The 15,155-nt window shown below is 33.2% G+C and overlaps 1 protein-coding gene across 1 annotated transcript; it reads left to right on the forward strand.

Moving 5' to 3' along the window:
- The first annotated feature begins 7,195 nt into the window (after nucleotides 1–7,195).
- LOC113052745 (calcium-binding mitochondrial carrier protein SCaMC-2-A-like) lies at nucleotides 7,196–14,251 on the forward strand. Its single transcript, XM_026217174.1, has 10 exons — nucleotides 7,196–7,354; nucleotides 8,025–8,151; nucleotides 8,242–8,329; nucleotides 8,710–8,821; nucleotides 10,472–10,630; nucleotides 11,153–11,305; nucleotides 12,071–12,181; nucleotides 12,267–12,434; nucleotides 12,532–12,682; nucleotides 13,469–14,251. Exons 1-10 carry the CDS (start codon nucleotides 7,196–7,198, stop codon nucleotides 13,651–13,653), a joined length of 1,413 nt encoding a protein of 470 aa, XP_026072959.1. The 3' UTR covers nucleotides 13,654–14,251.
- The last annotated feature ends 904 nt before the right edge of the window (nucleotides 14,252–15,155 follow it).

The following is a 15,155-nucleotide window of genomic DNA, read 5'->3' on the forward strand; positions in this document are numbered from 1 at the left end:
TTTTAACAGTATCAAGTATATTCAAAAACTAAACAAATCGTGCCTAAAAAGTGCATGCATAGGCTAATGTAAAGTTACATGATGAAGTCATATTAGTGTGCGTGTGCATTTTTTAGTGCGTTCTTTCACTGCATTATTCGGTGTATTCAAATGCATTTATGAATGCATGTGAAAGATCACAAAATTCACAAAATTCAAGATATGAATGAATGAATGAATAATAGCCTAAAGAACCTTTGTGCCAAAGGGGTTCTTTCTTGTCATTATAGAACCTTTTTAGCATAAAAGGTTCTTTGGAGTTGAGTAAAGAACCCTATGGTTCTATATAGATATAGATATATATATAGATATAGATATATATATAGATATAGATATATATATAGATATAGATATATATACCTTTTTTGTAAGAGTGCGTTGTCATAACGTTCACCTTGGAAATGTTTCTTTTATGAGACCCCAGGAGCCCAAATTCAGACCCAGAACAATAAAACCCACAGAAGAGGTTGGAGTTCAAATTAGGAATCTTTATATTACCAAACTGCAGGAAGAAGAAGAGTAGATATAAGTCATGATCTACAAGATTAACCACAATGTGATGTGATCCGACCACCTCAGAGAAAACCAGTGTTGAGCTGTTGCAAGAGCTTTTGAAGCACAGCAGCTGTGGTCAAAGAGTTCTCGTGTGTTCTGATTGGTGGAGGATGATGATCAGTGGATAAAGACTAGAGCAATCAAATAGTGAGAGAGTGATCTTCTCTCTCCCTCTCCCTCTCTCTCTCTCTCTCTCTCTTTACAGCCATGACAAAAATACAAAAATAAATGTTGTATTGCCAAAGTATTAAGACAAACCAATAAAATGGTTTATAACATCTGAACATTAACATTAGATAATTTATTTAGATAGTATAAATTATAAGGAAATGTAATAAAATGTAAAAAAATTAAATAATAATAATTTAAGATTTATAATTTGTCAGAACTTGATAACTCTTTTGATGAACGGGTTTTGGCCTAATTCTACCTTTTTTGTTGTTGTTGTTGTTGTTTTTACTTTGAGTAATAATTTACAGAATTCTAAATGCAAATGTTTTTTCTAATTTAAAAGGTGGACACCAGACTTCACTGCCATATAATATGATTGGTTAAAGTACTGATTTGAAAAGTCTGAACCAGATTTGGATGCAATGTCAATTTTAATTGATCTTTTTATGGCATAGGAAGCCCTGGTGTGAGTGTGCACTTATATTAAACATTTAAATTTAGACAAATAGCATTTTGCATCATTTTTCCTTATGATAAAGAATTTCCAATATTATAATTGTAAATCAAGTGACAGAAGTCTAGCAAACCTAAAAAGTTATTTTTGTAGGAATCCAACCATTTAACTGCAAAGGTTTGTCTGAAACAAAAATCACTCAGTAACTTTTCTAAAACACAGGCAAGTCTCCATCTAGTGGCGATGAAGTGAACTACACCCGTCCTGCATATCAAACTATAAAAGCACCCTGTAGAGCAGTGGTTTTCAACCTGTCAATTACTATTAAAATAAATATATAAAGGCAAAGAAACTAAGTGGCACATAATAAACAGCAGCCCTCATATCCGACTGAAACGAGTGTCCTATCTACAGGACGACTCAGACTGTTGACGCAACAAAAACCATCTAAAAATAGTCATAAGGACACTGACAGGATGTTTCCAGCATGGACAAGTTTGTGCAAATATGTGACCCGTGGCGTTTCTAAACAGTTATTGTTGAAGTGTGCAAACTCATAAACCTGAAATGAACAGGTCGAAACCAGAGCTTTGAAGTTCACGTAAATAATGCATCTCTTAAAACAAATGCATGGGATTCATAAAAATAACAGCAGTGGACTGAAATAGACCGTTCTGAGAATTCAGATTGATATTATAGCTTAATAAAACTGAATTCGCAGAATAAAGTCACATATTTGAATATAATGACAGCAAACACACAACCAAAGGCATAGCTGTGATATTTGTAGTTCAGATAACAGATATAACGCTGTTCTGCTATTAAAGATGTGGAGACAGCATCTGGTCCATTGTTTGCAGACATTTGTGTGTCACACAAAAGAAAATCTAGTTCCTGGAATGGAGAAAATCTATAAACCCTATAAGTATCATATTTGATAAACCTCTCAATGATCATCACAATTATAGAAAAAACACAATCTGCATTGATACGTTAGACTTTAAGAAAGTAAACTTCAGCTTGACTTTCACGGGTCATTTGCATTGCATTATGTTTTGAAATTAAAACAAGCATTAAATATAATCTTACCAGGACAAATGATTGCAAATATAGAGGGACGACTCATATTCACATCTTTTTATGTAAGTATCTGCTGTACTGTTGTAAATATCTCATTGGTTTACATTACAAGCATTAGAATAAGTATCAAAATCGGCAACAAATTGCATATTTTTGCTCAATTTGGGCCTCTGGATAAAAAACAGCAATATAAGTCATAAAACTCTGATTAATTAAATATGATTCTCAACAAACAAAAAACACATGCAAACCTTTTTAAAATATATTTTGTGTAAAGTTTCAAAAAACTGTTCTATTACTATTATTATGTTTTTACTATTTCATATATCAAGCTTTACATGGTTAATACAGCAGTCGAAAATGCCCCAAAAGAGAGAAATGTTAAATCTTTTGCTTGATTGGTTGAGTTAATTGTGTTGGTTGCTTGAAGAATATATTGAAATATTACATCAGTGTTGGTAATATTGATGAGAGAATGTAATGTCTTGTCAGAAAGCAGCACATAATGTTCTCAAACATTGTTTTATGTGGTCGGCACTTTTAATGTTTAGTGTTCTGGTGCCTTCAGACCCAGTGTTGGCCAATACATGGACACAAGTATTAACGTTAAAACAGAGTCACATGAGAGAAACGGAGAGCGCCTTTCATTGTGTGATTGTGAAGCTGTGCATCAAGGGCTCTTGCTTCATCTTTTCATTTCACTGCAGGACTTTGTGTTCGTTTTTACGGAAACACTTCAAGAAAAACAAGTGAACAGGAAAATTCAAAGCACACAGCCAGTGAGAGAGCCCAAGGATTTCATACAGCTTATTATTATGTCCATTGTGCATTTTGAATATGAATGTATGTTCTTGATGGCCATTAAAATAGTTTCTTGTATTCATCAGTGATGCATTAAAATGATGCAAAGTGACAGTGAACACATTTAAATGGTTACAACAGATGCTGTTATTTTTAACTTTCTATTCATCTGTGAATCCTGAAAATGTATGTTTGCACAAAAATATAACTGCATATAATCAGCAGATAAGGATGATTTCTGAAAGACAATGTGACACCGAAGACTGGAGGAATGATGCTGGAAATACAGCTTTGATTTATATATTCACAATAGAAATTTATTTGAAATTTTACAAGTTATTTTGAAAGTTTTTACAGTATTTTTGATCAAATAAATGCTGCCTTGGCGAGCAGAAAACATAAAAAAAATTACAGATAGTTTTCACTGCATTGCATGTTAAATTCTAAAACAGGGGAACGAATTACTAAAAAAGGGAATGAATAAATGCGACATCAACGTGATTTAATCAAACAAAAGAACGATTTACGAAAATAATAATGCTGAAAATTTAGCTATAATTCACAGAATATCATACAATAGAAAACATATTTTAAATGTTAATAATATTTCACAATCTTACGTTAATTTTGTTTAAATAAAAGCAGCTTTACAGTATATAATTGTGAAAAAAACACGTTGTTTATAAGTTTGCAAAGATCTTTAATTCTGTTCAGTAAACATGTGTGATATCAGCAGCTCAACAACAGCCTTTATCCAGCATTTCTCAAACTGCACTTTTCTCCTGTTGTTTTGTTGATAAGAGAATCTCAGCAGAATCTTTATTGACAGGATCTTGATCCACTGTCCTCTTTCTGAGAGACAAACAGTGATCGTGACGCTGCGTGCAGCACGTAAAGCTGAGATAGCACAACAGGTTTGTACACGTCAATCTGACCTCCAGGTAAAGTTTATTCACTGAATCAGCCATCAGACGTAATCCAGAGCGAGATCCAAACAAACAGGACACTAGTCTGATGAACAGTGACAGGGAACATGACCTTGTGTCTCTGCTGTGGTTAATGTACACCTTTAATAGCTTCTGCACCATTCAGCAGGCTTTCAGTTTTAATGCATGCAGTCTTTATGAATGGGCTGTGTATCTTCATGTAATTTGTACAGGACAAACCTTATCGCTGTACTGTAAATGCACTGCAATTCACTGATCAGAAAGCTGATTTTTCAGTATTTCATGAATAACAATCCGCTTTGTGTCATAACTGATTTCAGAACCGCATAGATGTGTAAAGTATTTGAATAATTATACTTTATTATTATACTTTTAGGGTAATTTAGAGTACTTAATCAAAGGGAAAATTACATTTATACCATAAAAGCACAAAACAGTTTAAACAAAATAAACTTTAATGGAACAAAAACCTTCATAAATAAAAAATGTAAATGCCTCTCTGAAGCTAGTTAACTAAAGGGCATGAAAAGAAAGCAATGAAGTAAGCAATGTTTCATGAAATAAAATAAAATATATAAAACAATATATCAAATATATACTAAAATAACTAAAACTGATATAAAAATCAATTAAACTATATATACCTATTTAAAACAATAATACTAATAATTATAATAGAAAGAAATTACTATGTTAGTAATAAAATAAAAATATCTCAATGATAATAAAATAAAATAATAATGCAGAATTTAGACAGTTGCAATACTTAAGAAAAAATGTACTTTACTGAAAATGTGGTTAAAAAAAGTTTTTTCAAAGCTGTAAATAAAATAAAAAAAATCAGAACTTTACTTTTTATTTATTGTGTTACTTGTCATTTTTTTTGTAATTATATTTCTGAGTGAAAAATTGTTAAACAACTCCAAAATGAAAAATGAAATAAAAAAAAAAACTCCAGAGAAATCCGAGACACTGAAGATATGGCAAACTTTATTTGTTCTGTTTCATGTTTGAACCAATTTCTTGAAAAAGAAAAGGAATATCACAGGTTTGTGTGGTTTGACATTTTGGCCAGTCTGCACAGATGAAATCAGAGCTCGCTACTGGCTTCTAAAGCCTGCGTCTGTCCCCTTCCATGTGTTTAGTGATCCCCAATGTGTGACTCAGCTAAAATTAGTTTTTAGAGAGCACTGGAGTCAAATTCACTCATAAGGCCATGGTGCATACAGTACATAAGTGCACTGCTTTACTCCAGCTGAACTGGATTGTGTTACAAAGCTGCTGATGCATGGGAACCTATTCTTTTTGCTTTGGAGTGCATGGACTGTAATACTCATACTTAAAAACAAAAACACAAAAATCTATGTTTTTAATGCAAGTTCACTGATTACTTTATCATATTGACACTGTACTCCTCTGACAGTACAGTTATAGATATACATAATTTGTATTTCAGAAATAAAAGCTCATTCAAAAAATTGTATTTCCTGATAATCTCCTCCCCCTAATGTCTTCCAAGGAGTTTGTTTCTTCATCAGGTTTGTAGAAATATAGCATTGCATCAGTGTCTCATCAGTGGATGCACTGGAGTGAATGGGTGCCGTCAGAATGAGAGTCGGTATAGCTGAGTGTTTGTAAGAAACAAATCGATCATTAAGATGATTTTAACACCAGACCATTACTTCTGACTAAAAACAATTCTGTAATCCATAACAACATAGTAAAAAAGTAGTCTTATTTGAATCAGGTGAGAAATCTGCAAAGACCGAGCACCGTTTACAAGAAAAAAAACATTTCTAAACAAAGATTTTGATATTTTAGACAACAGGAGATTGACTTTTTCACTGGAGGAGGCATTATTATTAATTAATTAATTAATTAATGATGGATTCATTTCTTACAAACACACAGATATTGTCTTCACAAGTGGGTGAGGATTATTGTGATGTTTTTATAAGCTGTTTGGACTCTCATTCTGACGGCACCCATTCACTGCAGAGCATCCACTGATGAGACACTAATGCAATGCTACATTTCTCCAAATCTGATGAAGAAACAAACTCATCTACATCTGCTATAGTCTGAGAGTGAGAACATTTTCAAAAGACATTTGTTGTACCAGGCTTTTCCCTCACTGCGTGCGAATCATGTCCTGTATTTACGTTGGAGAAAAGGTTGGTGTCCCCCAGTCTTGGCACAGACGCTTATCCTCCACCAGACTCTGACGTAATTTTGTAACCGGAGCAGACAGCTTTGCTGCAGGATTATGCCCTACAAAGTACAGCATCTATGTTTATATTTGGGCCTATTAATTACTGCTTCTACCCTGCACTGACCTTCTGCTATATTTAAAATCCAATTAATAATGTTTAGGCTTCAGTAATATTTCAAATATTTGACCTTGTATAGACAAATCACAGAAAAGTTGTACCGATGCATTTGTGCACAAATAGATCAAATACAATTGTAAAAAAGTTTCATGAGTTTTTCAGCAATTAAAAACTCATAGTGTGTTATTTTAGTAACACTGATATATATTTTAATGTTTTTAAATTTTAAATAATTTTATGCTATTTTAATACAAAGCTAAATGAAAATGAGAAATTTAATTTGAGTTTAAATTTGTTTTATTCCAAGCCACAAAAACAGTGTTTTATGACCCTTTAAGTTTTGGTTAACCATAATAATTCTTCCTTGAGCCATGTTATCTAACTTTAGTTCAGCCAACGTTTTATTATTATTATTAATTCTCTATTTTTTGTTTTGTTTTCAGTATACAACATGTTACAGGTCTGAACCGGTTTCTCTGTGTTCTGTGGAGTTTCACATTGTGAAATTGTGACATTATTATGACTCAGCATGTCACTTGATCATTCTGGCAGCTCATTCAGTCCGCGCCGTGCGTAGTAAAAGAGGAGGGGTTTATTTACTTACGCATTGCTCTCACTCGTGATTGGACCTTCAGACTCTGACGTTCAAATATGTTTAAAAGGCGTTGACCAATCATAGTCCTCAGTTGGGCGTGTCTAAGGACTTTTCTCGACGTGATCGCGCGAGTTACCGGCATTCCAACGTTCAATCGCCATCCGGCGAGAGTGTTCTCGTGATATTTATTTATTTATTGTCGAAGACTTTTATTATTTTCAAGATGCTGTGCCTGTGCCTTTATGTGCCCGTCCATAATTCAGATCAAATCGAGGTGGACTATTTTGAATCTCACGGATTACCGTCCGAGCTGAAGTCCCTTAAATCTCTCAGCGTCCTTCTGCCATCGAAGGAATTCTCCACATACCGAGAATGGAGTAAGGTAGGATAATCTAGTTATCTATATACATGTTTTCACTCTAAATTAACTTAAGTTAACCCGATTAAACTAAAAAATACTTTAGTTATTAAATTATTAAAGTTTTCAACGTTTTTGACGCGTGACGATTCCGTTGCACGTTCCTCTTTCCTGTGCGCGCTCTCGCTTACGCTCAAATTGACCATATATGGAGTTTCCAAGCACGAAAAATGAAAAACACGTGTTTTTATTACTATCGACTTATTAAAGTACATCAGTAATGGTACTGTAACTTCTTGAATGTTGTTGACCTTGAACTGAAGGCTGTATGGCGCCCCTAGACGATCATAACTGACAGATCTGTAAGTTTATCATCTGGATGAGTGTATAAATATGATTATTATCTCATGAACCTATCTATGTTCTTGAGAATGCATTCAGTAATAACAATGAAAGAGGAGTCTAAGGAGTCAATGTTCTGTGTGTGAGTGGTTAAATTGATTTGAACGAGGTTTTTATTGTCTCCCGCAGTTTATCTGTTCTGTACAGTTAGAAGTCGCTCTTTTTCCGTCTGTTCTAGTTTGCCAGGTGTTGATATTCACACATTGACTTCTACTGATTGTGCAATAGTTTCCAGATGTAATGCATTGGATTTTCTTGCATTAAATTGTCATTTTCAATTCCCTCCCCACAGAAATCCATGAAAAATGAAGAGAAAGCGCATGATGGACAGCTGGACTTTGAAGAGTTTGTTCACTACCTCCAAGACCACGAGAAAGACCTGAAGCTGGTCTTTAAAAGCCTGGACAGAACGATTGCTGGTATTATACCTTAATGCAATACCTCAGAATTATAAACCCACATCTTGGTGAATTAAAATTGCTGACATTTGATTATCTGTTCCGTATCAGGTCAAGTGAATGCCAAAGACATTGTGAACTCGCTGCAAGATCTCGGCGTGCATATTTCCCTCCAGCAAGCAGAGAGAGTCCTTCAGAGGTGAAATATTGTTTTAATAAAAATGCAATTATGTTTTATGGTATGGCTTTGACTAATAATAATCATGGTGCTGAAATTTTGTACAATTTTTAGAAGTTATTTTTAATTATTTATTGCTTTATAATAGAGTATATAATTTTTACAAATTAAAAAAAATTGCATTATTAGCTTTTATTCGACTCATAATTTCACTGGAGTTTATTATAGTGATTTATTATAGTGCAAACCCTTTGTTTATGACTGTATAAATGCGTTATCTCTGAATGGACCTAGTCTCTGCTTAGTTTTTATCATCTCTGACATTTACTGTAAAGCACAGAATTAATTTCTTGACTCTAAATGATCTTCTTTCCATACTATTTCCCGTTTTCCTCTCACAGCATGGACAAAAATGGCACAATGACTGTTGACTGGAATGAATGGAAGAAGTCTCCAACATTACAGCCTGCCGAAAACATTCCCGAAATCATCCTGTACTGGAAACATTCGACTGTAAGTGTTTTCTTCCACACAAACTAACACTAGTCCGAATCCTTCAAAATAACCCACAAAGCTTGTTTAGAAGAAGCTGCTTTAGTTGTGTTGACTGCAAAAGATGTCAAATCTTTTCTTGATTCAGATTCCTTGAAATGAGCATAAATGATCGTGCTAGTTTAGGTTTTAGGATGGTTCCGAGCGTTGGCTTGGTTTATGTTTGATGACCGTCCTAATGTGACTTCCTAAAATATCTCCAGTCCCGCTGGAACACCGTGATCTAGGACGGGGTCCAGTTTAATAAGTATAACCTTGCAGATACTAAATCTTAACTAGTCTGTCTCTAGAGAATCCTGCTATTAATATGTTCACCAGAGTTTGTGCATAAATCCATCCATTAAAAATGCAAATCAAGTGTCATAGCCCTCAAATATGTTCTACTAGTGCGATAGCTTCTTATGCAACAGTTCAGGACACTCTCAATTAGATGATTTAGAGACTTTGTGTAGTTCAATATCAACAACCTACTTTAGATTCAGAGTTCAGTGCACAGGGAGATGTCTGATGCAGGGGACACCAGTTTGCAATCAGTTTTGTATGAGTTTGTAAAGTCAGCAATGGATTTTTTTAATCAAATGATGCCCTGAAATAGTTTTAGGTTTTGTCAGCGTCACTGATCAGGTCAGACTGACGCACACGCTGATGCTGATCCTGCCAGGGTCATTGCTCTTTAGTTCTCTTGCAGTTGATATGTGCACATATGTGGAATACCACTGGTGAAATAAATCTGGTGTAGAAATGATTGAGACTCTGAAACTGCTGGTACATTTCACAAACGATTACAAAGAAATGGCAAGTAACACACTGAATGAAAAGTGAAAACTTGAAGTAGATATACAGAAAGGTTTTTTTTTTTTTTTTTTGTAAAAAAAAAAATAAAAATAAATCCTGCAATAAATCTGTTTCATAAAAAAAATAAAAAAAAATTATTCTAATAATCACTCAAAATCCTAGTAAATTTCACAACAAATTTTACAATGACATGGCAAATAATAGATTTCATTAAATGTCCAATTAGACTGAAATGGTATTTTCTAGTAAAACACACTCCAATAATTAAATTTGTTTGATTTACTTCGAAATATGTTTATATATTTTAGTGTAATATTTACTTTAAAACTATTTTCAGTCAGAAATTTATAGTAAATTTCACAAATAATTACAAAGAAATGACAAGTATCACAATTTGTAAGTAGAAACATTAACATTTTTTTTTTCTTTTTTAAATTAATAATCTGAAAAATGTTTTACTTAAGTATATATAAACTTAACAAATCACAATAAACTAGTTAATTGTATTTTATTTACAATTTAAAACATTTTTTACATTGTAGGATTTGCTTTGAAACCATTTTCATTTTTAAATTGATCGCAAATTTCACAAACAATTAATGGGAAGTAACACATTGAATTAAACATGAAATTAGACTGAAATAGTATTTCATGTAAATCAAGCGATTTATTGGAGCATGTTCTATGACTTTTTAATGTATTTATGGTTTTTGGAGTGTGGTTGTTGTTTGCTGGGAACGGTGTATTATATTGGTTAACTGTGTTTACTGTCAGTTGTCTTTTCTTTAATCATGCTGGTGGTCTGTGTGTTTGCAGATCTTCGATGTGGGAGAGAACATGATGGTCCCAGATGAGTTCACCTCCGAGGAGCACGTGACTGGGATGTGGTGGAGACACCTGGTCGCCGGTGGAGGAGCTGGAGCCGTTTCCCGAACCTTCACTGCTCCCCTCGACCGACTCAAAGTCCTCATGCAGGTACAGCTACACACACACCTTACACTTACCTTCAAAACACCAAAATCACAGCCCGGAGATTAGAGTGAGTTGGTTTTATTTACACAAGAATGTCCCTTTAATCGAAGTGCAAACTGGTTTCACAACCATAGAGAGTCATAGAGCAGTTCATCAGTGAAAGCATCTGGACTCTGAATATTTATACAGTCCAGTCAGGCGACCAATCAGAATCCCAGGAGTCAAGCGCACCCTCTGTGCTGCTCTCTGATTGGCCGATACGAGATGGTGTTCGATGTTGTCACGTCCCGAGCGATAGTGAAGATCTGTGTCATGTTTTACGTCAGCTGTTACTCAATCGGACTTTGATAGTTCAATGATCCGGGTCAAAACCTTTTACCTAAATATTCCGGAGTATTTAACTTTGCTCTAGTTTTAATTGAATGAATCAAACGTAAGATATCATCTGTTAATGTTGACACCATTCTGATCATCTAGATTGTTATTGTATATATTATATCTATATTGTTGGCTCTTCTGCTGTAGGTGCACGGATATCACGGAAGCAACATGTGTATCATGAGTGGTCTGGGTCAGATGATCAAGGAAGGAGGGATGCGTTCGTTGTGGAGGGGCAATGGCATCAACATCCTCAAAATCGCACCCGAGTCGGCCCTTAAATTCATGGCTTATGAGCAGGTAATAAACCAGAAGTGATGCATTTTTATGACCTGAGAAACATAATGATAAAATATTGTTTGTTTTTCAAAGCAATTACCAAATTAAAGCTTTATGGTTAATGTTTGAAAATGAAGAAACGGGCTTATTATCATCAACTAAAATCATAAAAAAAGATTCATTACTTGAAATTAAACTGAATATTGAAATAATTATTTTTTTTACTTATTTTTATAGATGCGTATTTGCTGACTGCCAAAGCATCATCTCTTATTTTTTATTATTATTTTTAAATGGAAGTAGTAAGATCATTAAAATTAAATAAACTAAAACTTCAAGCATAGATGAATAAAAACTCAAATTAAAAAACAAAATCTATTTTAAATATATATATATATATATATTATATATTTTGTCGTTTACAATATTACCAGAATGTTTGCTTAAAAATTACTGCAATTTTAGTTAAAACTAAAATGAAAACCAATATCTTAAAATGTAATTCAAAATATTAACAAGAAACTATAAAGTGTATCAATAAGACAAAATATCATGGCAAGGAACGTGTCATAAATAGAAGTAATTTACCATTCTGTAAATTATTATTAATATTTTATTACTATTTATTATTGCTGTAATAGTTTTATTGTGTTTGTATTAATTGACTTAAATTTTTTATGGACTATTTTTATTACTGCATAGTCACACTTAATGGGGAAACACATGCTGATCGCGTGCTTGCTCCGTGTGTAAATGCCACTCAAGACCACTTTTCTTCCTCAACAGATCAAACGTCTGATGGGAAGCAGTCAGGAAGCTCCTCTGGGGATCAGCGAGCGTTTCGTAGCCGGGTCCCTGGCAGGAGTCCTCGCCCAGAGCACCATCTACCCCATGGAGGTGAGCTCTACACCATTTCAGTAATTCAGAAGATGAAGCTGGCGTGCTTTTAATAAACAAACCTCTGTAATGCTGTTCTGTTCAGGTCCTCAAAACCCGTCTGGCGCTGAGAAAGACTGGCCAGTACAAGGGCATCTCAGACTGTGCCAAACAGATCCTGAAGGGCGAGGGAATGACGGCGTTCTACAAAGGATACGTCCCTAACATGCTGGGCATCATCCCGTACGCTGGCATCGACCTGGCCGTGTATGAGGTGAGCAGAGGAACACAGACTAAAGCCATCGCTGCTGCTGCTGCTGTCACACGTGAATGGAGAAAGCTCACTTTATTTCCTCTTTTGCTCTTGATAGACCTTAAAGAACTCGTGGCTTCAGCGCTACGGCACGGAGAACACGCATCCGGGTGTGTTTGTGCTGTTAGGCTGTGGTACGGTTTCCAGTACGTGCGGCCAACTCGCTAGCTACCCGCTAGCGCTCGTACGAACACGCATGCAGGCGCAAGGTGAGGTTTACACTCTACAATAGCTGTAAATAATATCATCTATTTTAATGCATTTTATTTCAAATTAATTCATTTTATTATTTAATGCATTTTATTTCAAATGAATTCATTTTATTATTTAATATGCATTTTATTTATTTTTATTATATAATGATTTTTATGATATTTGATATACATTTTTATATTTTTTAATATATTAATGCATTTAATTTCTTACTTAATACAAACATTTGTTTAATGCATTTAATTTAATGTTTTAATATGCATTTTATATAATAATTATAATACATTTAATTTTATATAACATTTAATACACTTTAATATTTATTATATTAATAAATTTAATTTCTTGTTTAATACAAACATATTTATATTTAATGCATTTTATTTTATTAATAATATTTACCTGATATTAATACAGTGTATTTTTTATAGAATATTTAATATAAATTTTATCTATATACACTTTTACATTTAATATACCTTTTTCTATATAATAATGCATTTTAATGTATTTAAGGATTTCAAATTTTATTGTGGACCTATTGGTTTAATCTTTATTCTAATATATATTTAAAGTAAATTCACTGCTAGAAAGGTTTTTTTTTTTTTTTTTTTTTTTTTTTGATGCACGATATTTCCAAGGTTTATGAGAAATCATGATACATAATACATGTTGATCCAAATTATTATGATTAAGACTTTTAGTATAATCGAGCAGCCCTAGTTTATAATGCATCTGAATGCATTGGTTTGCTAAATATGGTTTAATTTGTATCTCTGCAGCTATGGTTGAAGGCTCGTCTCAGGTCTCAATGACGGGACTCTTCAAACAGATCATGAAGACCGAGGGCCCCACGGGTCTCTATCGGGGCCTGACCCCAAACTTCCTGAAGGTCATCCCGGCCGTCAGCATCAGCTACGTCGTGTATGAGAACATCAAGTCGACGTTAGGCGTGCAGTCAAGATGAACAGACACGAGGAGTAAATCTCAAGGTTTCTGACCCTTGAGGTGTGGAGTCCATCTCATTCTGTGAATGTGAGCGAGGAACATCTCCGTATTTATTTAGTATTCTAAAATGGGGAAAAAAGAAGTTTGAAAGCTGAAATCAGGGACCAGTGTTTTTCGATTTCATGTGACCGTTGTGTGCGTGTATTTTGTCATATACATGTGCCACTGTGAGAAGAATCAAGTGCTGTCATGATCCAGTCAGACAATGCAACTCAATCAACGCTACAAACTACTGTGAAATGCATTCTTTCATGCTGACTGAAGCCTTTTTTCTGACTAATGCTGCTTTGTATTGACTGAAGTAATATATTTATACATCTTTATAACCAGATACGTATTTATGTTGTGGCATCCGAGAGTTTAATGAATGTGTTGCACAGAGAGAGTTTCAGTAGTTCAGCTGCTGTCTAATTTAATCTTAATTGTGGTTATTTTAAATCCGCACACTGATGTTCTCCGCTTTGTCTTAATATAATGTCTGGTTGATCTGAAAAGGAATGCACTTTAATTGCTCCAGTCAGTTGTGAATGCAGTGCAATGATGTAAATGTTGTCAGAGGGTGTGAGTGTTTTGTAAAGGGGACCATATGTTTGAGAAATAAATTGACTTGATTGCAGTATTTGGGGGGTTTGAGAACACTAATTTCACCTTATAAATGCACAGGTTTGTGTTTGAGACTCTTCTGATGTGGTTTGTTAAAAGCCTCTATCCGGAGCACTGGAAACGGCTTTAAGAGGTTTTGGGGAATTAATGATTCTGATGTCAGATTTTCATTGTAGCAGCATTTGTTTCAGAGATGTTCTTATTTTAGTTTGGTTTTAGATCCTTTTTTTTTATATATATAAATCCTTAAATGTAATTTATTTTTTCAATAAAAACTTAATATTCATAGTATGTTGTTTTGGTGTTTTTTATTTTAAGAAATGCTTTTAAATTTTAGTGATTTTTTTTTTTTTTTATATATTTTAAAAGTGTTTAAATATTATCTAAAACAATATAAATATTTAAATTATTTTAGTTTATTCTGGAAAATAAATCCCTTTTAATAAACTTGTGTGTTTGTATGTGTGTGTGTGTGTATATATATATATATATTCTAAACGTTTAAATGTTTTAATATATTCTATATTTTAATACAAAATGTGTATATTCTGGAAATAAGTCCATAAAAAAAGTGTGTGTATATATATATGTATATTCTATAGATTCAAAGTGTTTAATATTTTAAATATCTGAAATTTTTTTATTACAATATTTTAGTTTATTCTGGAAATAAGTCAATTAAAAAAATCATATATTATATATATATATATATATATATATATGTGTGTGTGTGTGTGTGTGTGTGTGTGTGTGTGTATATATATATATATATATATATATATATATATATATATATATATACTTTATACATTCAATAATATGAATAATAATTTAATAATGTTTTTTAAATATTATAAT

This window comes from Carassius auratus, chromosome 33, assembly GCF_003368295.1.
Source record: "Carassius auratus strain Wakin chromosome 33, ASM336829v1, whole genome shotgun sequence".
In the NCBI taxonomy this organism is placed as follows: Eukaryota; Metazoa; Chordata; class Actinopteri; order Cypriniformes; family Cyprinidae; genus Carassius; species Carassius auratus.